The sequence below is a fragment of the Scyliorhinus torazame genome, chromosome 16, assembly GCF_047496885.1.
Source record: "Scyliorhinus torazame isolate Kashiwa2021f chromosome 16, sScyTor2.1, whole genome shotgun sequence".
Classification (NCBI taxonomy): Eukaryota; Metazoa; Chordata; class Chondrichthyes; order Carcharhiniformes; family Scyliorhinidae; genus Scyliorhinus; species Scyliorhinus torazame.
The window spans coordinates 8,159,253-8,184,946 of record NC_092722.1 but is presented as its reverse complement, the minus strand read 5'-3'; the positions used below and the strand labels follow the sequence as shown (position 1 = coordinate 8,184,946).

Here is a 25,694-nt window from a genome sequence, read left to right as displayed (position 1 = left end):
TTTTTACGCAGAGGGTAGTGGGTGCCTGGAACTCGCTACCGGAGGAGGTAGTGGAAGCAGGGACGATAGGGACATTTAAGGGGCATCTTGACAAATATATGAATAGGATGGGAATAGAAGGATACGGACCCAGGAAGTGTAGAAGATTGTAGTTTAGTCGGGCAGTATGGTCGGCACGGGCTTGGAGGGCCGAAGGGCCTGTTCCTGTGCTGTACATTTCTTTGTTCTTTGTTCTTTGTTGTAAATACACAAGGGGTTAATATAAATAAACCTACAACTAAGTAACCACTAGAGGGAGCACCAAAGTTGTCATGACATGCAGACATACAGCCAATGGGTCATTACAACAGGACACAACCAATGGGTAATCAGGACACCCAGAGGTGGCATTACCACAAGGGGGCACTTCACAACCCATATAAAAGGACAGGGCACACATGCTCTGCCTCTTTCCACAGACAGACATCGAGAGAGTACATCAGGGTTGATCAACAGCATCACATCTCAGCACGTGGCTTAGAGCAGACTGGTAAAGATAAGACTGAGTTACTACAGCTAGATTAGCAGAGAGTCAAACTCATTTAAGAACTGTGTTAATAGTTCAATAAACACGTTGAACTCATTTCATAGTCTGGAGCTTCCTTTGTCAAAGCCTACATCAAGGAAGCAGCTTATGCTACACGAAGCAGCAGAACACAACACTGGGTCCTGAACTTGGGCAGGGTTTGTCACATGGCAGTACCTGCACAAAGCAAAAAAAGAAGTTTGCTTCCATTTTTAGGAGCTCAAAGAGAGATTTTAGTTTGTGTGTGACTGTGGGAACATTGTAATTTGCACATTCTCCCCGTGTCTGCGCAGGTCTCAGCCCCCACATCCCAAAATAGATGTGCATTGGCCGCGCTAAATTGCCCCTTAATTGGAAGAAAAAATAATTGGATACTCATAATGTAATCATTTTCTACAGTAACCATAAAATGGCAAATGTTTATCGCAGATAATTTTTTTCGTGTTGCAGTTTAGATAACAATTTTCCCCGTGTAGAGGAGTTTTGTTGCTTCAACGTGCCATCTTGCTAATGCGAAGCTTGACCTTAATTTCCTGCTAATCTGATAAAATTAGCTTTGTCCCAATTCAACATTGAGAGATGTTATGTGAGGAGTCGAGGCTTCTATTTTAACTGGGAGACTCGGTCTCCATGGTGTACAGGTGGTCGTAGACCTGGTGCAAAGCAGGAATTGGGGACTGTGCGTGCCTTTCTACGGCACCAGGGCACTTTTTGTGCTAGGCCTTATGGACTTTCTTGACTAAATTACGCAAAGCTTGACTCTTGGAGTGTGAGGCAGGTGCTAATATATGAACAAAGACGGTGCTGATTAATCATCCGTTCAATTCAGCATCGTCACCCTTCCCTCTGGGACCTGATGCCTAATCAGTAAAGGGAAAGTAAGATTTATTCAATTTCTACTTTTCAAAATATTAAAGGATTAGAGGAATATGGATTAAAGGATAACACAGCCATGGTTTTATCTATTTTCTCTTGCTCTAATCAGTATGTATCTAAACCATATTTTGCCTCAACAAGGTTTTAACATTTTTAATAAACATGCTTCATAATTAAGTTTCCAGATCTTGGAAAATTATGCATTGATTTTCAGAGTTGTATGGAAAGCATATATAAACTTTGTGTTGATCATTGTTTCAATGATATTGTAATATTGCTGGGTGATAATGGAGAGTTATTCAAATTGTATTTTCTAAATATTGCAAGACTGATAAATGAGACATTGACAATTTTAAATGACTGTCACTACAATCAATGGCAAACAATTCTCGCTTTTCCAAAGACTGCGATCAATCTTTAATTCAGCTTTAATGGCTTGAAATCAGTGTTTGGTTTCAGTGATTTTTATTCAATAAAGTGAAGGTCCAATTAAATTTCCCTTCAACTGAATGTTGTCTGTCAACAGTCATGGTGATGGGTGAGGGGACTACAGCTGTGAAGTAATTTGCAACAAAAAGGCTGCTCAACCAGGCACTTCCCCGTGCTGTATTCGAATTCTCGTGCTATCCTTCCTTGAAGGGAAGAACATCACCATCTCGCTCCCAACTGAAACACAGTTGAAAGGCAAACTTGCAGGTGATGGCGTTCCCTGCATCTGCTACCCTTGGTGGTAGCGGTTGCATGTTTGGGAGGTCCGCTTGCAGCAGTGCGACATGCAGATGGTATACGCTGTTGCCAGTATGCATTGGTGGTAACAAGATTGAATTTTGAAATTGGAGCATGGGTGCTGATCAAGCGGGCCGCTTTGTCTTGCGTGGTGTCAAGCTTTTTTGTTGGAGCTGCATTCATCCTGGCAAGTGGAGACTATTCCTCACACTCCTGACTTGTGCTTTGTAGATGGTGGGCAGGACTAGGAAGAGTGCAAGGTAATGTATCCAGATTACCTTCAGACCAAGCAGCAGACAAGTGGTTAAGGTTCTCGAATAACTCGTTGACTCTTCTCTTTGTTTCTCTTGCTTTAGGTATTATAAACCCGAAGAACCCAAAGGAATCACCAAAGAGCTTCAGCTTTGATTACTCTTATTGGTCACATACCTCGGTAAGAATCTTGCTTCTGCCAACCTAGATTGTTTCAATAAAAGTACATTCATAGCAAGGCCATTGATGGGCCCTAATGTCTGTTTCTCGCACTTCAAGGAGAGTAGTATTTAAGTGATACTCTTGATAACAGAAATAGTGAACAATATATTTTAGAGCTTTTTTATGTCTGAATGTAAGATATAGGTTGGTTCGAATAATTTATTTCTGCTCCCATCCCAAACATTTCTCCTTGGCTTTAAAACATACTGCTTTGGCAGTGGTGTAATGTCCTTTCATTTGCTCTTCATGCTGCTGAATTGATTGATTAATTGTTTATTGTCACATGTACCGAAGTACAGTGAAAAGTATTTTTCTGCGGCCAAGGGAACGTACGCAGTACGTACATAGTAGACAAAAAAGATAATCAACAGAGAACATTGACAAATACTACATCAACAAATAGTGATTGGCTACAGTGCGGAACAAGGGCCAAACAAAGCAAATACATGAGCAAGAGCAGCATAGGGCGTCGTGAATAGTGTTCTTACAGGGAACAGATCAGTCCGAGGGGGAGTCGTTGAGGTATCTCGTAACTGGGGAAGAAACTGTTCCAATGTCTGAATGTGCGGGTCTTCAGACTTCTGTACCTTCTGCCTGATAGAAGAGTCTGGAAGAGGGCAAACCCTGGGTGGGAGGTGGTCTCTGACAATGCTAACTGCCTTCCTGAGGTAGCAGGAGGTGTAGACAGAATAAATGGGAGAGTGGGTGAATTTCTTTGAGTAGAAGCCAGGCAGTTCTTATGGGCGCCATTATCCCAGGACAGTTGTTTCCATTCCTCTGAGGGATTGACTTAGAATAACATTGTGAGAAGTGTGAGGCCAAATTGCCTTCGCAACCTGTCTTTTTTTTCTTAGTTGAATCTAGAAGTAGTGGGAAGAAATTTAGGAACAGGAGTAGGCCATTCAGCCCCTCTAGCCTGCTTCACCATTCAATGAGATCATGGCTGATCTGTGGCCTAACTCCATGAACCTGCCTTTGGCCCACATCCCCATTTACCTTTGTCAACCAAAAATTGATCCATCTCGGATTGAAAATTAACATTGATTTGGCATCGATTGCTGTTTGTAGAAGAGCGTTCCAAACCTCTGCCACCCTTTGTGTGTGGAAGTGCTTGCATCCCTCCTGAATGGTCTGGCCATAATTCTCAGATTATGGCCCCTAGATCTGGAATCACCAACCAGTGAAAACAGTTAATCTTTATCGACCCTGTCTTTTCCTGTTGATATCTTGAAGACTTCGATCAGATCACCTCTAAACCTTCTAGAGAAAACCGGCTTAATTTGTATAATCGCCGTGCATAACTTTTTTTACAATTTGGAGTACCCAATTCATGTTTTCCAATTAAGGGGCAATTTAGTGTGGCCAAACCACCTAGCCTGCACATCTTTGGGTTGTGGGGGCGAAACCCACGCAGACACAGGGAGAATGTGCAAACTCCACACTGACAGTGACCCAGAGCCGGGATCGAACCTGGGACCTTGGCGCCGTGAGGCTGCAGGGCTAACCCACTGCGCCACTGCTGCCCCACCGCCGTGCATAACTTAACCCCTGAAGTCCCGGTATCATTCTTGTCAACCTACATTACACTCCCTCCAAGGCCAAAATAGTCTTCCTAAAGTGTGGTGTCCAGGTCTGCTCACAGTGACTCCTAGTGACTAACCAGGGTTTTGTAAAGCTTCAGCATAACTTTTAAAAAAATATATTTTTATTCTCCTTTTTCACATTTTCTCCCGCATTTACATCCATCAACCATAAACAATAGTCAGCAAGATATGTCAACCCCCATAATAACAACGATCCCATCCACCCACCAACCCCCAAACCTCAGCCCACATGTTTACATAAACAAATGACAAAAAGGAATCCGGGATTACGCTTCAGCATAACTTGTGTCTTTTTACTTCAGTCCTCCAGATGTAAAGGCCAGCATTCCATTAACCTGCTTGATTACTTTCTGTACTTGTTTTTTGGCACTTTAAAGACCTGAACATTCGGGTCTCTTTGGGCATCCATCGAATTTAGGTACTTGGTCCAAAATGGATAACCTCACACTTGCTTACATTGAAATCCATCTGGCAGTTTTGCCCATTCACCTAGTCTATCAATATCCCTTTTCATTTTGTGTGTTCATCGACTCTGTCCACAATGCCACTTTATGTCATCAGCAAATTTGTATATATCACGTTTTATGGCATTTTCCAAGTCGTTCATGAACAATGTGAACCAATAATGGGGCACCAACACAGATCCCTGTGGGACACCACTATTCGCATCCTGCCAATTTGAGTCCCTTCCCATTGTCCCTACTCTGTCACCTGCCACTCAACCACAGCCAAGTCAGTAATTTGCCCTCAATTCCATGGGCTTCTACGTTAGTTTTAAAAAAAATATTTTTTTTATTCTCCTTTTTCACATTTTCTCCTAAATTTACACACAACAATGAACAATAATCAGTAACCAATGTAGTGTCAATCCTCATATCAACAACAACAATCCCATCCTCCCACCAAACCCCAGACATTGGCCCGCATGTTGACATAAACAAATGACAAAAAGGAATCCGGAATTAACACATACAGTCCCCCTCCCCCCAACCCTCCCAGCTCCCAACCCCACTAATGTTCGATGTGATCCAATTCTCGGAAGTGCATAATGAATAACACCCATGAATTGTAGAACCCCTCCACTCTTCCCCCTCCGTTCAAATTTGACCTTTTCAAGCGTTAAGAATTCCAGCAGGTCCCCCCGCCACGCCAGGGCACAGGGTGGAGAGGTTGATCTCCACCCTAACAGGATCTGCCTTCGGGCGATCAACGAGGCGAAGGCTACAACATCTGCCTCCGCGCCCGTTTCTAACCCCAGCTGGTCCGACACCCCGAATATGGCCTCCCGAGGGCCCGGGTCCAGTTTCACGTGCACCACTTTAGAGATTACCCTAAACACCTCCTTCCAGTAATCCTCCAGCTTTGGACTGGACCAAAACATATGAATGTGGTTTGCGGGGCCACCCCCCCCCCCCCGCAACGCTCACACACATCTTCTACCCCCTCAAAGAGCCGGCTCATCCTCGCCCTTGTAAGGTGCGCTCTCTACACCACCTTCAGTTGTATCAGCCCCAACCTTGCGCATGAGGTGGAGGCGTTCACCCTCCGGAGCACCTCACACTGGAATCCCTCCTCCATACCCTCTCCCATCTCTTCCTCCCACTTTGCTTTGATCCATTCCAGTGGTGTCTTCTCCTCTTCCAAAATAGCCCCGTAAACCACCGATACTCCCCGCTTCTCCAGTCCCCCTGTCGTCAGCACCTCCAGCAATATGGAGACCGGCTCTACTGGGAAGCTTAGTATCTCCTTTCTGGCAAAGTCTCGAACCTGCATGTATCTAAATATTTCCCCCTGCTCCAGCCCATACTTCGCTCCCAGCTCCTTCAATCCCGCAAAACGACCCCTAAGAAATAAATCTTTTAATGTTCTAATCCCCCCCTTCTCCCATCTCGGAAAATTTCCATCCCACTTCCCTGGCTCTAATCTATGGTTCCCCCGAATCGGCATTTCCCTTGACCCTGCCCCCAACCCGAAGTGCTGTCGAAACTGCCTCCAAATTCTCAACGAAGCTATTACTACCGGACTCCCTGAATATCTCCCCGGGGCCGTCGGGAGCGACGCTGTCACTAGCGCCTTCAATCCCGACCCCCTACCCAAACTCTCCTCCATTCTGACCCATTGGGAGTTAATTCCTCTGACCCAGCTCCATACCTTCTCCACATTCGCCGACTAGTAATAAATCATCAGGTTCGGAAGACACAAACCCCCTGCCTACCTTCCTCTCTGTAGAAGCACGTTTTTAATTCTGGCCACCTTTCCTCCCCAGGTGCACGAGGTAATCGTCCCTTCAATCTCTCTTTATATAAAAAAAAAAAGGGCTTCTACCTTAGTTAACAAACAGTCTCTTATGTGGGAGTTAATTAAATGTCTTCTGGAAGTCCATATAAACAACATCCATAGACATTTCCCTGTCCACTACCATAGTCACTTCTTCAAAGAATTCACTGAGGTTTGTCGGGCGTGACCTACCTATCTTCAATCTATGCTGGTTCTCCCTGATTAACTGAAAATTTTCAAGGTGTTCACTTACCCTATCCTCGATTAGAGACTCCAACAGATGTTAGGCTAACCGGTCTGTAATTCCCTGGATTTCCTCTTTCGCCCTGCTTCCAGAGTGGAGTGACATGAGCAAATATTCCAATTTACAACCCGTTCAGGTATAAAAAGTTACTGATGAGGGAGCTGCAGATGTCTGCGCCAAATGAGATGGTAGGAGAAATGGTTTAAATAGGAATGCAGCATCATTTACTCTTAGGCAGAAAACACTGTAGCAGCAGCTTGGTTTTCACAAGTCCTGAATGGGCTACTTGTGATTTCTCGCGCTGGCAGTATTATCTATCATGTGACTAATTTGTTCTTTCTAACTTGGGGTCTAGTTTAATAGGGAGGTAAAGGCACAATCCTTAGGACCACCGATCTTTTCCTTTTAAACTTTTATATAAGCACAAAACTCTGAGTGCCCTAGATAATAAAGGTAGCAACTGAGCACCATTCAGTCGTGCTCGCTGTAGGGAGAGTTTGCTATATGTTGAGAATTTTAATTTACTGTGTAGTTTGCCTACTTTGATGAATTTTTATTTTTGCAAGCCTGCTTTCTTTGAAACTATTTTGGCGGTTATCATTCCGTGTTTGCCACGTCTTCAAAGCTCCCCAAACTCTGTAACTGAGCTTATTTTGTCACTGCAGTTCTGACATGTTGTGCAAAGTGTGCTCCCTCGATGTGTTTGGTGTTATGAGTCACTCTGTCCTCAGTTGTTGTTTTCTCAATGGGTTTACTTAATCTCCGCCATCACACTTATTTTCCCTCGGTGCCCACCCGTACACTCAGCTCTCTTTCTTTCTCTCGCTCTCTCAGCTCTCTCATCGCTCTTTCTCTCTCTCGCTCTCCCTTTCGCTCCCACTCGCTCTCACTCCTGCTCGTGCTCTCATAGAACAGCACAGTACAGGCCCTTCGGCCCACAATGTTGTGCCAACCATTTATCCTAATCTAAGATCAACCTAACCTACACCCCTTCAATTTACTGCTGTCCATGTGCCTGTACAAGAGTCGCTTAAATGTCCCTAATGACTCTGGCTCCACCACCTCCACTGGCAGTGCATTTCACCCATCCACCACTCTGTGTAAAGAACCTACCTCTGACATCTCCCCTAAACCTTCCTCCAATCACCTTAAAATTATGTCCCCTCGTGACAGCCATTTCCGCCCAGGGAAAATGTCTCTGGCTATCCACTCTATCCATGACTCTCATCACCTTGTACACCTCTATCAAGTCACCTCTCTTCCTTCTTCGCTCCAGTGCGAAAAGCCCCAGCTCCCTCAACCTTTCTTCGTAAGACATGTCCTCCAGTCCAGGCAGCATCCTAGTAAATCTTCTCTGCACCCCCTCCAAAGCATCCACATCCTTCCAAGAATGAGGCGACCAGAACTGGACACACTATTCCAAGTGTGGTCTAAACAGGGTTTTATAAAGCTGCAGCAAAACCTCGCAGCTCTTAAATTGAATCCCCCTGTTAATGAAAGCCAACACACCATACGCCGCCTTAACAACCCTATCAACTTGGGTGGCAACTTTGAGGGATCTATGTATGTGGACCCCAAGATCCCTCTGTTCCTCCACACTTCCAAGAATCCTGCCTTTAACCCTGTATTCCGCATTCAAATTCGACCTTCCAAAATGAATCACTTCACATTTATCGAGGTTGAACTCCATCTGCCACTTCTCAGCCCAGCTCTGCATCCTGTCAATGTCCTGTTGAAACCTGCAACAGCCCTCGACACTATCTACAACTCCACCAACCTTTGTGTCATCGGCAAAGTTACTAACCCACCCTTCCACTTCCTCATCCAAGTCATTTATAAAAACCACAAGAGTAGAGGTCCTAGAACAGATCCCTGCGGGACACCACTGGTCACCGACCTCCAGGTGGAATACTTTCCATCCACTACCACTCGCTGTCTTCTTTCGGCCAGCCAATTCTGTATCCAGACAGACAAATTTCCCTGCATCCCATGCCTCCTGACTTTCTGAATGAGCCTACCATGCGGAACCTTATCAAATGCGTACTAAAATCCATATACACCACATCCACTGCCCGACCTTCATCAATGTGTCTCGTCACATCCTCAAAGAAATTAATGAGGCTTGTGAGGCATGACCTGCCCCTCACAAAGCCATGCTGACTATCTTTAATCAAACTATGTTTTTCTAAATAATCATAAATCCTATCTCTCAGAATTCTTTCCAGTATTTTGCTCACCACAGACGTAAGACTGATGGGTCTGTAATTCCCAGGGATTTCCCTATTCCCTTTCTTGAACAGGGGAACAACATTCGCCTCCCTCCAATCATCCGGTACTACTCCAGTGGAGTGTGAGGCCGCAAAGATCATCGCTAACGGCACAGCAATCTCCTCCCTCGCTTCCTGTAGTAACTTGGATATACCCTGTCTGGTCCTGGGGTCTTATCTATCCTGATGCTTTTCAAAATTTCCAACACATCCTTCTTAATATCAACCTGTTCGAGCCTATTAACCTAGTTCGCACTGTTCTCACTAGCAACAAGGTCACTCTCTTTGGTGAATACTGACGCTAAATACTCATTTAGGGCCTCCCCTACCTCCTCAGACTCTAGGCGCAAGCTCCCTCCACTATCCCTGATCGGCCCTACTCTCACTCTGATCATCCACTTATTTCTCAAGTATAGAATGCCTTTGGGTTGTCCCTAATCCTTCCCACCAGGGCTTTTTCATGCTTCCTTCTCGCTCGCTCTCTCTCGCTCCCTCTCGCGCTCTCGCTCCCTCTTGCCCTTCCCCCAACTCCCTTCATCTCATAATGATCTTTATTAATAATCTTTATTAGTGTCAAAAGTAGAATTACATTAACACTGCAATGAAGTTACTGTGAAAAGCCCCTAGTCGCCACATTCTGGCACGTGTTCGGGTACATTGAGGGAGAATTCAGACTGTCTAATTCACTTAACGAGCACGTCTTTCGGGACATGTGGGAGGAAACCGGACCACCCGGAGGAAACCCACGCAGACACGGGGAGAACGTGCAGACTCCGCACAGACAGCGACCCAAACGGGAATCGATTTTCTGCACCATTGCCTTTCCTGTCTCTTACCTCCCTCACCCGTTGCCAGGCGCTTCCCAAAAATATTTGGAAGAGACTTACATGGCTAATACTCCTGGCAGCTTGTGTTCGCATCCTGCCATCAAACTACCGACCGTCGCAGAGCAAGGTTGCTCCAGTTTTTGCCCTGTTCGCAGGAGCAATCTCAGCAGTGGCTACGTTCTTGCGATTGTCTTTGGAATCAAAGCATTATTCTGCACTTAATCAAACACTGTCTGAAACAATGTTTTGTTTTTCATTCTCAGCCCGAAGATCCAGACTTCGCTTCTCAGAGTCAAGTCTACAATGATATCGGTAAAGAAATGCTGCAGCACTCGTTTGAAGGTTACAATGTATGCATTTTCGCATACGGACAAACGGGAGCAGGAAAATCCTATACAATGATGGGAAAGCAAGATAAAGATCATCAAGGAATAATTCCACAGGTGAAGTTCAATCTCAATTCACAGCGATACGACTAAAACATTTTGGGCGCAAGAGCACAAGTTGGCCATTTGGCTCATTGAGTCTGTTCCACCATTCAACGTGATCACAACTGTTCTGATATGATAACCCTCAATTTTCCTTTCCGACCATACCCCATAACCATAGATTCCCGTAGCAATTAAAAACCTGTCTATCTCAGCCTTGAACACACTTCATGACTTCATGCAGCCCTCTGTTGTAAAGAATTCCACAGATTCACTACCCTCTGAGAGAAGAAATTCCTCATCATCTCTATCTTCTTCTGAGATTACGACTTCTGGTCCTAGACTCTCCCTCAAGGAGAAACAACCTCTCAGCACCTACCCTGTCAAACCCTCTGAGAATCCGATATGTCTCAATAAGGTCACCTCTGATTCTTCTAAAACCCAGTGAGTACAGGTCCAACCTACTCGACCTCTCCTCATAAGAAAATCCCACCATGGCTGGGATCAGCCGAGTGAACCTTCTCTGGACTTTGTAAATAGCTTTGTATTTTGTTGAATGGGCCCCGCCTCCCGTTTTTGTAAGTTTGTAAGAGTCTTACCACTGCCGTTGTCCAACATGTCAATGGTTGTATTATAGTAGGGCTGGTGAATGAAAACGGCAACTGATAATTATGGTGGTGAGCACTCTCATTGAATGTGAAATCTGTTTTCTGTTTCATCCGGCTTTCTAACAACAAAGCCCAGTTCCAGCGCCCGAGTTATGGGGCTGGTGAGCATCGGTCAATCCTTGTGTTTGAGGGTAGAATAGTCACTAATATTTTAATTCGGGTTTTTTGAAAACTGATTTATTTGGTAATCCATTGAAGAAGTGACTAAAATGTGATTTCACAGCAACCAAAATTGAGTCAAATGCGGTAATTCTACCTGTGGCAGTCGGGTGGAAAAAGGAGGATGTTTAGACGTGCTGGAAAATCAATGCTTTGATCATTTTAAACCTTTGTGCGCAGTACAAAATAGTTCAGAATGAATTAAAAATTAACAGCACGACTAAGAATTCCAAGACCCAAAATCTGCTTTAATGGGGATAACCCATCTCCTCTCGCCATGACATCCCGCGCGCTATATTCGCACGCAGGAGATCGGATTGGTGGCTTCAACTGAAACCTTAAACTGTAATTCGTTCCTCCTTTCCGCAGCTTTGTGAAGATCTCTTCGAAAAAATCAACGACAACAATAATTCTGACATGTCGTATTCTGTGGAGGTAAGAATCACAACAAAAAGAGCGAGTCCCAGGGGAGCGGCCACTGGATTCTTCAGTTCCAAGCAACTTAATGAAGACGGGTTTAATTCAGTGTTCTATTGTCATGGGGTCATTGAGTAGCTTGACCACAACTCCAAAAACCGCTGGAAACCTTGCGGCTTTGTATAAATTGTCCAAGTAATTAATTGGATTGAGTTAAGGGAGCTCATTAGCCTATTGTAAAGTAAAATGGATTTTACAGGTGGTCATGGCTTTAGCGTAAGTGGCATTTTCAATATTTGTAGGACTTTCCGCCACTAAGAACCTCTCTGTGGAATTTTCTTTCTGTGGAGTGCCTTTTGCCTGTATGTGCAAGAGTCTTTTAAGTTTTAGATCAGCTGATCTGATCGCACATTTGTTTATTTAACAGTAAGTTAAACAGTCACATTTCAAAACTCATCCTTTCAACGTTGTTCTCTGTCCTAAAACTGCCCGTTAACTAATTACATTTTGTGGTCAGATTATGCACAATGAAACAAGAATCATTATTTCCATCAAGTCTGACACTAGATTTTGCCCTGTGGAAACTTTGGATCTGAATTCAAGCCTAAGAAGAGTTGAATGTGACACCTGATGGAGGTCCGGAATAAGCTGAGTGCAGAGGGCCTGACCTGGCTCCCTTAAAACTACTCTGAAACCCAAATTATATCTCACGTATGGCATAGATTGGTGGATTATTTTTAAACTTTGAGCGATGCTGATGCTACAAAGGGGCAGTGGCATGGTGGTATTTTCTAGTAATCCAGAGACCCAGGGCATTCCTCTGGGGGGGCCTGGGTCGACTGATGGTGAAATTCAATTAAAAAATGGAATTAAGGGGCATCACGGTGGTGCAGTGGTTAGCACTGCTGTCTAACGGCGCTGAAGACCCGGGTTCGATCCCAGCCCTGGGTCACTGTCCATGTGAGTTTGCACATTCCCCGTCTGTCTCTGTGGGTCTCACCCCCACAACCCAAAAAGATGTGCAGGGTAGGTGAATTGACTGTACTAAATTGCCCCTTAATTGAGAAAAAAAGAATTGGGTACTCTTTTGTTTTGTAAAAATTTTAAAAATTCTCAGGGAACCATTGTCAATTGGTGTAAAAATCCACCTGGTTCACAAATGTCCTTTAGGGAAGGAAATCTGCCATCCTTACGTGGTCTGACCTACATGTGATTCCAGACTCTCAGCAATGCGGTTGACTTGTAAATGTCCTTGGATGTGGCTTTGCGAGCCACTCTGTTGCAGGACAATTGGGGGATGGGCAATAAATGTCGGCCAATGACTCCCATATCCAATGAATGAAAAAGAAACAACTTCAGATTATGGCTTTCACTATCATCTAGAAATTAGATTCCTGAAGCATGAGTTGACTTGTGAATGGAGCACAATGTGAAGGGGTTTCCCACTTGCTGTTTGGAGCTGGTTTACAGAATTTATCTTTTTATTTGCGTTACTTCCATTCTATAATATTTGTGCTTGATTCGAAAACTGATTTCAAAGGCACACGGGTTTTCAAGAAACCAGAATTTGAAATGTGTAATTGATAGTAATTTGTGTGTATTCCCTTCGCCCTCGCTCCCCTCCCAAGAACAAATAAGAAATCAGCTGGCAAAACCATTAATTGAATTCCACCATTGTATTTTAAAACATATACACACACGCGCATATACACACACGCGCATATGCGCACGCGCACATATGCGCACGCGCGCATATGCGCACGCGCGCATATGCGCACGCGCGCATATGCACACGCGCACACACTTGGTAGTCAGCAGATGTGAATTGTTCTATAAATTAGACTACTTGTGATACCCGAACAGGTGCCGGAGTGTGGCGACGAGGGGATTTTCACAGTAACTTCATTGCAGTGTTAATGTAAGCCTACTTGTGACAATAAAGATTAATATTATTATTATATCTAAGGGGGGCAAAAACAGTGAAATCTTTGAGACAGTGAAATACTGAGATACTTCCAATACAAATTAGATACCCTTAATTTCACATATTGACTGATATGTTAACCAACTTGAATGCCCATTAAGCCCTCTTAATTATGAATTTTGCAAATTTTTCCACTGCAGTCAATTCCGTACCATATTGTTGATAGTATTTGTGTTTACCGATACTAAACTAATACGTAATCATTTCAAATTACATTTCTCCATACATAATGTAATATAAAAACTGATGATATACGATACTTCTATCAATACACTTCCTTCCTTGTTCTCTTCGAAGATCAAACTGCCTGGTTGTTAATTCCTAAATTTCTAGTCTCCACGTTGCTTGCTCTTGTTCAAACCCAATCATGTTTTCTTGATTGTTTGCAGGTCAGTTACATGGAAATTTATTGTGAGAGGGTTCGAGATCTGCTAAATCCTAAGACCAAAGGAAACCTGCGTGTCAGAGAGCACCCTCTTCTTGGTCCCTACGTAGAAGATCTTTCCAAACTGGCTGTAACATCCTACACCGACATTGCAGACCTCATGGACGCCGGGAACAAAGCCAGGTTGGGCATCCCAAGTGAATCAGATTTGTGCTGTGTGCACTCTGCATCCTCACTACTTGTTCTATTTTTTAATTCTAAGACACAACTGATTTGTTTTAGACACTGAATTTATCTTCATCATGTCTGCTCTGGCTGAAGGCAGATCCTTGGCTCATTATCTGCTGCTTCACTTTGTGCTCCTTTTGTTGGGCAGTTTTTTTGTCAGTGGTTGTTTGCCGTTGCATTCCACTCTCGTCCAGGGTGTGAAGACCAGTCCCAAGATCACCTCGGCTGGAGCAGGAATCGAACCCGTGCCATTGGCGTTATTTCTGAACTGTACACTGGCCATCGAGCCAAATGAGCTAACCTGGCCCCTTTGAGTATATAAAACCAAGCAAATTATTATTTTTGAGGTTATCTCATTCTCTTATAGGGCGGCACGGTGGCACAGTGGTTATCACTGCTGCCTCACAGCACCAGGGACCCGGGTTCAATTCCAGCCTCAGGTCACTGTCTGTGCGGAGTTTGTACATTCTCCTGGTGTCTGCGTGGGTTTCATCCGGGTGCTCCGGTTTCCTCCCACAGCCCAAAGATGTACAGGTTGGGGGAATTGACTACGATAAATTGCTCCTTAGTGTTCAGGGGTGTACAGGTTAAGTTAAGGAGATAGGGCAGGATGGACATGACCGGAGTGCACATTCGAAGGGTCGTTGCAGACTTGATGGGCCGAATGGTCTCCTTTTGCACTGGCGGAATTCTATCCTTTGGATGCCCCGGTTTCCTCCCGCAGTCCAAAGATGTGCAGGTTAGGTAGATTGGCCACACTAACATTGCCCCTTCGTGTCCAAGGATCTGCAGGTTAAGTTATGGGGTTTGATGGATAGGGCAGGGTGGACATGGGTAGAGATTCGAACGGCCAGTGCAGACTCGATGGGCTGAATGGCCCCCTTCTGCACTGTAGGGATTCTGATTGTGACAATCCGGGGTTGGGGTGGTGCTTCAGCCTGAAACTTAAAATAATATTGTACATTAAGATTTGTAGCACTGCTTCCTAATTTTAGTTTATTCACTCTAATTTATATTTTAATTAATCTTGTGCATACAAAACTGCAATAGTTTCAGGCTGCAGAATGTTGCACAATTAAGAGACTGTCCCCAAATGTCATCTAGTTTGTTGGGCTGACTCTCAACCACACTCAAGAATAAAGGTTTTTGTGTAAATGTCTGACAATGTTTATAATTGTACTGATTTTCCCTAATCTTATTGTTAAGGTTATCAAGTATCAGACTTGTTGCTCTATAGTACCATGGGTCTAAGGCTCTGTGATGCTCGGAGAATTAGCCAGGAGGAAATGGTTAGTGATCAGCAGGGAAAATAAATGTATTAAAAATGAACCATGGGTCGAGTTCTGGATACTGGGGAAGCTCATTGAATCCGAGAATCCCGACAATGCAGAAGGAGGCCATTCGGCCCATCGAGTCTGCACCGGCCCTCCAAAAGAACACCCTAACCTAGGTCCACTCCCCCGCCCTAACCCGTCACCCATAAGACATCAGAGCAGAATTAGGCCACTCAGCCCATCGAGTCTGCTCCGCCATTCAATCATACCCCTTTGGACACGAAGGGGCAATTTAGCCCAAGGCCAGAATCGACCCCGGGTCCTTGGTGCTGTGAGGCAGCAGTGCTAACCACTGTGCCACCGCGCTTCCGTTCTTGGAGGAAGCAGCTTCCCTGTCCTGTGAACCACAGACCTGCGGCGCAATGGGTAAAGGATCATTTTTGGCACTGACTTTGCCAGCTGTAAAATGCAATAATTTGTTTAAATTTCAGAACCGTGGCAGCAACAAATATGAATGAGACTAGTAGCCGCTCCCACGCCGTTTTCACGATAGTTTTTACCCAGAAGAGACATGACGTGGAAACTGACCTTTGCACAGAAAAGGTATAAAAAGTTGTGGTTCATTCAGGAGAGGAACCTTTTCACTTCTTTTTGGCTCTAAACGTATTTTCACTTGCTGCCATTTCTGTTTGTGGCATGAATTGTTTTTTCCGGTTTTGTTTAACAGTTAGCAAATGTCTCTATTTTAAAATGTTTTTGTCTTCCCAACCAAGTAAAATGTTACGATCCAACACGTAAACTGGCATCTCAATAAAAGTGCTGCATTATTCACTAAATGGGGGGTTTTGTAGGGATTTCACAAGGGCCAATCCATTCCCAGTGTAGCTAGCGATAAATCCTTTGAGCATTCATGGATTTTATGTGTAGTTTTACTTTTTTCTTTCTCCTTCCATCCTGACCATGTGTGTAGGGAGCACCTCTAAATCAGAAGTTGTGTGTTCAAGTCCTACTCCAGAGACTGGAGTACAAAAGTCCAGCTTGACACTTCAGTGCAATACTGCACAGTCAGAGATGCTGTCTTTTAGATGAAACATTAATCCGAGGCCATGTGTGACTGCTCAGGTGGATATAAAATATCCCATGGTGCCATTTTGGAGAACAATGGCATTATTCCTGGTACCCTGGCCGATCATCATCGCTAAAACAATAGTGGGGCGGTGCAGTGCACTGCTGCCTCACTGTGCCGAGGAACCCGGGTTCAATCCCGGCCCCAGGTCACTGTCCGTGTGGAGTTTGCGCATTCTCCCCATGTCTGTGTGGGTCTCACCCCCACAACCCAAAGATGGGTGCAGGGTAGGTGGATTGGCCACGCTAAATTGCCCCTTAATTGGGGAAAAAAGATATTGGGGTACTCTAAATTTATTCTTTAAAAAAAAAATCACTAAAACAACAGATTTTCTAATCATTATCATGTTGAGGGTTGTGGAACTTGTTTGTGTGCAAATTGGCTCCCAGGTTTCCAGTACAACCGAGATTAACCTAAAAAATACCTTATTGGCTTCAAAGCACTTTTGAGATGATCTGTTGCCTTGAAAGGTGCCATATAATTGCAAGTCTTTCTAAGTTTTCCTCCATATTCAAGAGAGGAATTGGTTACCCTCAGACTTGATTCCTGCAAAGTTAGCCATACGGAGGTTAACTGCAGCCACATTAACAAAAACAAAGTTTGATGAATCTTTGTTCAAGTCGATGTTTGTCTATTTGATGCCTTCTATTTTTGATGCAAAGGGGGGATAGAGCAAGTGCTTTCCGGTTTGGCTTGTACCCTGCACAGTTTGAGGGTGCAATAGGTTTGCACAGGACGCACTTGAAGATGTTCCCTTATCCCAAGAGAGATGTCATTGGTTTACTCACTCAAGTTGAGCTCAAGAACTATGTTGATCCCACTCGGTGTTTTACCTCTTCTCCTCTCCCGCACACCCACACCTCTACTTTTCGGGGGGTGTACCGTCACTTGAAAACTTGGTTGAATTAGAAGCCGATTTTTTTTTTTCTTCTTTTTTAAAAATATGTATAGACAGGTATCCAAGTTTGTTAGCAAAATGAAGTATGACGGATTTTCAAATTTCCTCCATGAATAGGTGAGCAAAATTAGCCTCGTTGATCTGGCTGGTAGTGAACGGGCCGACTCCACTGGGGCGAAAGGAACAAGATTAAAGGTAAAAGTGAAGGGTCATTTCCTGCCTACCTTTTAATTCTACTAGTAGGATACAGTGAATCGTTATGTAATTTCCAATAAGAACTTGATGTGAGCAGCGCATGTTTTCCAGTGTCAATATTCTTGTACGAACTCTCAGTGCGTTGTATTTTGGGAGATTTGTTAAAGGGAGAGCAGCGTGGTTAGCACTGCTGCCTCAGGGCGCCGAGGACCCGGGTTCAATCCCAGCCCTGGGTCACTGTCCGTGTGGAGTTTGCACATTCTCCCTGTGTTTGCGTGGGCGTCGCCCCCACAACCCAAAGATGTGCAGGCTAGGTGGATTGGCCACGCTAAATTGTCCCTTAATTGGAAAAAACGAATTGGGTACTCTAAATTTATATTCAAATTTTTTTTTTTTTAGTTGTTAAAGGGATCCGAAATGTAGTATTGCGTCATGATTATTTATTTGTTGGGGGGAAATTTTATTTGTGGTCCCACCAAGGTCAAGGAGACTTTGATGGATGGGGGGGTAAAAAAATCAAAGCACCTTGAGCTGTACAGGAGGAATGAAGCCCAGGGTTAACCTCTGTCGCAAATTAAATATATCAACCTAAAACAAATTTGGGTAATGGCTTCTTCACTTTCAGGAAGGAGCGAATATCAACAAATCACTCACAACGTTAGGAAAAGTCATCTCTGCTCTTGCAGAAGTGGTGAGTTTGTAGTTATTCATCTGTATTATCTCAATATTGTTGTTAGAAGAGATTTTCAAGTGGAAAATTATGGTTTCGCTATAACTTTTTTTACCTTTTAATTTGTGCTGCCATTTCAGGATAACGCTCCCAGTAAGGTAATGTCCAGGCCATAATCATATTATGTGCTTGTCTAATCTTTGTTTTATGTATGCAACATCAAAACAAATCTAAAAAGAATCTCTGCTGGAAGCTGTGTTGTGTAGAATACCACCTCCTTCGCTGGCTGCACATCACTTGCTTCAGAAACAGCACAAAGATAGAAATGTCACAAATATAATAATGTCTGTTTTTCAAATTACTGAGGAAATATTCCTTCATGGTGTGGCAATCATTGTGTCTATTTTTGGTTCTGAAGTACCAGAAAAGCACCACATAGACCACACTAATACATCCATTAGAACTGTCTGCGCATGTGGCTGGCAAAATACTTAACCTTTTCACGAAAGGTTTGCTGTTCAATGACGATGAATTTGAGGTAATTCCAGAATGTGGATTAGATGTTGAATTGGAATTACAGATATATTTTTAATACTTGGCTAACATTGTCGTTGAAGCTTGATGCAAGTTGTATTTAATCAGAGTGATGCTGTTGACCTTTGCAAACGAAACCGATTTCCATCCTCATCTATTTATTCATTGTTGTTTTATATTCCATGTAATACAATTTAATTTATCTTTATTCAGCCAATGTAAAATGGTGGCCCTGTGCAGCTCTCCCTCTTGCCTGTTCTTCTGCAATAGACAGGCTGAACTTTGTAACTGCGCTGAAAACATGTCGCAGGATAGAGCAGGGGTTTGGAAGTTGTCAGAATAAATGCCGCGCAGGTTGAGGGCCAACTGCCTTTAAGGAACTGATGTCATGCTTTTTACGCTTCCCCTGCTGTGATTTTTGAGGTCCTGATTTGATCATGACATTTGAGAACTGGTTCACTGTTTGGAGCCTGGCTCTTAGCTTCAGAAACTCTCCTATTCCAAAAAAGACAACAAAAATAAATCTGTGAAAGTCAACGCGAGTAGGAATTCAGAAAGCTGATGCTTCATAAGATTAGCTCAACCATCCATTTAATTCTTGGCAGTACTTTCAGAGTTCTATTTTGATCATTCCACTGCCAATGGTTAGCACTGTTGCTTCACAGCGCCAGGAACCCAGGTTCGATTCCCGGTTTGGGTCACTCTGTGCAGAGTCTGCACGTTCTCCCCGTGTCTGCGTGGGTTTCCTCCGGATGCTCCGGTTCCCACCCACAAGTCCTGAAAGACGCGCTGTTAGGTAATTTGGACATTCTGAATTCTCCCTCTATGTACCCGAACAGGCGCCGGAATGTGGCGCCGAGGGCATTTTCACAGCAACTAATGTAAGCCTACTTGTGACAATAATAAATATTATTTTTATTGGAAATACTTAAATTTCTATTTACCAATTGTGGCGTTTCCCTTTTAACTGAGAGGCAGGTTCACCTGAGCTGCTTTATGTGAATGTTTCGGTGGGCAAAAAACACCTTAACTTGAATTTAACCAGAGGTTGGCTAATATTTGAAAAAGAGCGACTTGCACTTGTGCATTTGGAATAGGTTGGGGGGGTCGGGGGGGGGTCGGTTACAGTCGGCAAGTAATGGAGCAAATAAAGATCAGAAGCAGCGAAGAAAATCAGTGCAAAGGTGAACGCGCCATTTAACAGCTAACTAATCCATCTTGGTTAAAGTTGAAAAGTAACTTATCTTTGGCTAGTCAGTGAGTACAATTTCTTACTGATTGAGAGCACACACAAATTGAGAATCTCGCCATCTTTAATGGGATTGCAATGGTTATGGCCAAGCTCGACTTTTAGCCATTTATATATATTATAGATTAGGTCTGGAGTGGCTTTCTCTTTATCAGTAAGGTAATTGGCAATATTTGGAAATGGACGTCTATTGCAATAACAAAAATCCAGCTTTAGGTAAGGAAAGACTCAAAGCCAACAATGCATTTAGGTTTTAATTTGAATATCCTTTTGTGTGTGTTGAACAGAGCAAAAAGAAAAAGAAGTCCGACTTCATTCCCTACAGAGACTCTGTTCTGACATGGCTTCTAAGGGAGAATCTAGGTAAGGTGACTGTAATTCATATACAATATTTGTCCAACGCTCTGGTGCTGTCTGTCTTAGTGGTCAAAGAACACACAGGGCTAAGAATCACCAAAAAGGATGGTGAAGGCTACTTGATACAGAAGTTATTTTCTGAGGAGGTACAGTTGTGGTATATCACCATAAACCTTCACAATCGTTTATCAGTTTGCTCTTCAATTGATTTGTCGAAGGGTTTATAGACTAAACTATAATATGATGGACTTTATTATTCATTCCCAAGACCAAGCATATCAAATGATGTTTTTTGGTATAAAATGCAGTGGAAAAGATTTTTTTGTTCAAACCCTATATTGTGTGAAATTTAAGTTGTAAGTTTATTATTTTGATCTGGCGCATGTACACATCAGACTGAACACTTGTACCTACAAATCAGAAAGTCTTGACTTTGAGTCATAAAACGTAGGAGCAGAAGTGGGCCACTCGGCCCATCGAGTCTGCTCCGCCATTCAATGAGATCATGGCTGATATATGATAATCCTCAACTCCACTTTCCCACCCTATCCCCATATCCCTAGATCCCCATACTGATTAAAATCTGTCTATCTCAATCTTGAACGTACTTAATGATCTAGCCTCTACAGCCATCTGTGGTCAAGAATTCTTCAGATTCACTGCCCTCTAAGAGAAGAAATTCCTCGTCATCTCTGTCTTAAATGGAACACCCCTTATTCTGAGATTATGCCTCTGGCCCAAGACTCTTCCACAAGAGGAAACAACCTCTCAGCATCTACCCTGTCAAGCCCCCTATGTCACAATAAGATCACCTCTCATTCTTCTAAACTCCAATGAGTGCAACTGCTCGACCACTCCTCGTAAGAAAATCCCTCCAGTCCTAGGATCATTTCGGCGAACCTTTCCAGTGCCCGGTAAATTAGACTTGCAATCCGGTGCTGCTTTGTTGGAAAATACATTACATTAAATCAGAAACGATCACTTCGTTACCCACGTTGATAATGGTACTAATATTTTAGCAGGGAGGGTTTATAAATGTTGATTGTGCAATGTTTCTTTCAGGTGGAAATTCACGAACGGCTATGGTTGCTGCCCTCAGCCCAGCTGACATAAACTATGAAGAAACTCTCAGCACTTTAAGGTATATCTGTTTTTAAACACCTTCCCGTGCTAATTCTACCCTCTTACAATTAACAGGTTATAATTAGGATGACTCTGCCAGAAACCAAAATAATTTGTTCCACTATATTAGTAGGTTTGAATTCCTTAGAAGGCCAAAATCACTAAAAGTGATTTTTACCCGACGGCAGCTACTGTTCCTCTTGAGTTAATTAATTAATTAATAGTCGTTTTGGAGTTGAAAATTGAAGTGAAAGCTGAACTTTAAATCTTCAGAATGTTGTAACATTGCCATCTCCATATTCGATTACACTGAAATTGTAGAATAAAGAAAGTTACAGCATAGGAACAGGCCCTACAGCCCTCCAAGTCCACACCGACCATGGTGCCCATTTGAACTAAAAAAAACCTACCCTTCCAGGACCATATCCCTTTATTCCCATCTTATTCATGTATTTGTCAAGACGCCCCTTAAAGGTCACTATTGTATCTGCTTCCATTACCTCCCCTAGAGGCGAGTTCCAGGCACCCACCACCCTCTTGTGTAAAAAAAAGAAAAATATTTGCCTCATCTTCTTTAAACCTATGCCCCCTAGTAATTGACTTTTCCATCCTTGGAAAAAGCTTCTGACTATCCACTCTGTCCATGCTCCTCTCAACCTTGTAGACTTCTATCAGGTCGCCCCTCAACCTCTGTCATTCCAGTGAGAACAAACCAAATTTCTCCAACCCCTCATACCAGGCAACATCCTGGTAAACCTCTTCTATACCCTCTCCAAAGCCTCCCCAACGTTCTGGTAGTGTGGCGACCAGAATTGAACACCAAGTGCGGCCTAACTAAGATTCTATAAAGCTGCAACATGACTTGCCGATTCTTAGACTCGTTGCCCCGGCCAACGAAGGCAAGCATGCCGTATGCCTTCTTGACTACCTTCTCCACCTGCGTTGCCACTTTCAGTGACATGTGTATCTGTGTACCCAGATCCTTCTGCCTATCAATACTCTTAAGTGTTCTTAAAGAGTGTCTGATGTGAGCATTTTAAGGCTTTTATCTGACCACATACCTGAAAGGTTCGTACCCTCCAGCACCAGTGCAGTGTGGCTGCAGTGAGTGCCATCTGCAGGATGCATGACAGCAATTTACTAAGGCATAGAAAACCCGAAACCTGCAACTGTGCAACCCAGACTTGTAAGGGTGGCAGACACGAGGGAACACCATCACCTCTGAGTCTCTCACGCACTCCTGACTTGCAGCTATATCGCTGCTCCTTCATTGTTGCTGGGGCAGAATTCTGGAACCCCCTCCCTGAACAGCACTGTGGCAGTATCTTCGCGACACAGGCTACAGGGCTTCAAGAAGGCGGCTCACCATCACCTCTGCAGAATTGGGGATGGGTAATAAATGCTGGCCTTGCCAACAACACCCACATCCCATGAATGAATTTTAAAAAACTTTCCTGGATGGGTTTTGCACTCTGTGCAATTTTAGATGTTGATGTATATTCGTATGGAGCTTCACCCCCAAATTTAATTTCTTCATCATACTTTCACCACCCATCTAATGTTTCTCGCAGTGGGAAAGATGTGATGAAACTCCCGATTTGGTCATGGGTGTAATCGTTGGCAAGTCTTGACACTAGTTCTTTTTTTGAGTTACTGTTCTATTCCTGGTGCGGTTTGAGACATTATCAACATCTTTATTTTGTAGGTATGCGGATCGTGCAAAGCAAATCAAGTGCAACGCGGTGATTAATGAAGATCCAAATGCTAAACTTATCCGTGAATTGAAGGACGAAGTCACAAGATTGAAGGACTTGCTGTGTTCTCAGGGTCTGGGAGACATCTTAGACAGTAAGTAGATTAACCACTAAGCACAACCTTTTAAGAAATCCTCAATAATTAAAGTGCCTCTGCTGCTGTGGGCATGAGGATTGTTTAAGGCAGTGAAACTCTTCTGTATATGCAGGGGGGAGGAATCTTGCCTAAGTACCACATTCTCCTATGCTTCTCACCAGATTGCCACGTAGTCTCACTGTTGGTGCAGATATTCTTTCAATGATGGCTATTTAAGATCTAAGGGATAATCCAATAATAATCTTATATTTTTTCTGTGTGTATGAATGACAGTGAGTTAACGAGGCCACCTGTAATCCTAAGCAATAGCATCTCTGCTCAAATTAAAGAACCTTAAATAATTCCCTATCACTTGGAAGAAAGAATTTTTAATTTTTACTGTCTTGTAGTAACGAAGGTGCAATTCAATTAGAACAGTTGTTTAGCTCTTATTAAATACAATACTAATAGCCTGTCATCTTCTGGGAAAGCATTGCAATGTAAATGGTTTAAAATATATAATCCGAGTTAAAATGTACACGAAGCAATCCTTTATTTTTGTAATTCTGACCACCTGCAGTTCCACATTATGTGGAATTCTCCGGGAGGCTTCACCATGTAACTTTTTTTTTTTTTTTTTTTTTATAAATGTTTTATTGAAAATTTTTTCCCAAACAACAATTTTTCCCCTCTTACAGAGCAAACGCAACAATAACAATACAGAAATTTTAAACAATACACAAGTAACAAAACCCCTTTATCTTTGACCAAAACTAAACCCCCCCTCCCCCCCCCCCCCCCCCCTCCCCCTGGGTTGCTGCTGCTGGTCATCTGTCTTCCCTCTAACGTTCCCCTAGGTAGTCGAGAAATGGCTGCCACCGCCTGGTGAACCCTTGAGCCGATCCTCTCAGGGCAAACTTTATCTGCTCCAGTTTAATGAACCCCGCCATATCATTTACCCAGACCTCCAGTCCGGGGGGTTTCGCCTCCTTCCACATGAGTAGGATCCTGCGCCGGGCTACTAGGGACGCAAAGGCCACAACGTCGGCCTCTTTCGCCTCCTGCACTCCCGGCTCTTCCGCAACTCCAAATAGAGCTAACCCCCAGCCTGGTTTGACCCGGGCCTTCACCACCCGCGAAATCACTCCCGTCACTCCCTTCCAATACCCTTCCAGTGCCGGGCATGCCCAAAACATATGTGCGTGGTTTGCCGGGCTCCCGCCACACCTCCCACATTTGTCCTCCACTCCAAAGAACCTGCTCAATCTTGCTCCCATTATGTGTGCTCTATGTAGCACCTTAAATTGAATCAGGCTAAGCCTGGCGCATGAGGAAGAGGAATTTACCCTGCTTAGGGCATCAGCCCACATACCCTCCTCTATCTCCTCCCCTAGTTCTTCTTCCCACTTTCCTTTTAGTTCGCCCACCGACTCCTCCCCCTCTTCCCTCATCTCTCGGTAAATCTCTGACACCTTGCCCTCTCCGACCCACACCCCTGAAAGCACCCTGTCCTGTATCCCCTGTGTCGGGAGCAATGGAAATTCCCTCACCTGTTGTCTAGTAAATGCCCTCACCTGCATATATCTCAAGAAATTTCCCCGGGGCAACTTATACTTTTCCTCCAATGCTCCCAAGCTCGCAAAAGTCCCATCTATAAATAAATTTCCCACCCTCCTAATTCCCAACTGGAACCAGCTCTGAAATCCTCCATCCATTCTTCCTGGGGCGAACCTATGGTTGTTCCTGATTGGGGACCCCACCAGGGCTCCCCGCACCCCTCTCTGTCGCCTCCACTGTCCCCAGATATTTAATGTTGCCGCCACCACCGGGTTCGTGGTAAACTTTTTAGGTGAGATCGGTAGCGGCGCCGTCACCAGCGCCTCTAAACTCGTCCCTTTACAGGACTTTCTCTCCAGTCTTTCCCACGCCGCTCCCTCACCCTCCATCATCCATTTACGTATCATTGCCACATTGGCGGCCCAATAGTAATCGCCCAAGTTCGGTAGTGCCAATCCTCCTCTGTCCCTACTACGCTGAAGGAACCCCCTCCTTACTCTCGGAACTTTCCCTGCCCACACGAAGCTCGTGATGCTCCTGTCTATTTTATTAAAAAAGGTCTTAGTGATTAGGATAGGGAGACATTGAAATACAAATAAGAACCTCGGGAGGACCATCATCTTAATTGCTTGCACCCTGCCCGCCAGCGATAGAGGCTGCATGTCCCACCTCTTGAAGTCCTCCTCCATTTGTTCTACCAACCGTGTCAGATTAAGTCTGTGCAAGGTTCCCCAGCTCCTAGCGATCTGAATC

At 44.0% G+C, this 25,694-nt stretch overlaps 1 protein-coding gene across 15 annotated transcripts in view; it reads left to right on the top strand.

The window, feature by feature from the left end:
* The window catches only part of kif1b (kinesin family member 1B), a 231,679-nt gene that overhangs the window by 63,740 nt on the left and 142,245 nt on the right, over positions 1-25,694 (top strand). For 9 of the 15 annotated variants that reach the window (XM_072477878.1, XM_072477875.1, XM_072477886.1 and 6 more), the window contains exons 3-13: positions 2,524-2,600; positions 10,124-10,303; positions 11,485-11,550; positions 13,906-14,084; positions 15,895-16,006; positions 17,545-17,622; positions 18,248-18,313; positions 18,433-18,450; positions 20,363-20,438; positions 21,495-21,573; positions 23,260-23,402. In XM_072477878.1, coding sequence (XP_072333979.1) covers positions 2,524-2,600; positions 10,124-10,303; positions 11,485-11,550; positions 13,906-14,084; positions 15,895-16,006; positions 17,545-17,622; positions 18,248-18,313; positions 18,433-18,450; positions 20,363-20,438; positions 21,495-21,573; positions 23,260-23,402 — 1,074 coding nt within the window. The remainder of the gene's footprint in view (positions 1-2,523; positions 2,601-10,123; positions 10,304-11,484; positions 11,551-13,905; positions 14,085-15,894; positions 16,007-17,544; positions 17,623-18,247; positions 18,314-18,432; positions 18,451-20,362; positions 20,439-21,494; positions 21,574-23,259; positions 23,403-25,694) is intronic. The other 6 variants (XM_072477876.1, XM_072477887.1, XM_072477882.1 and 3 more) reach the window with 1 other exon arrangement.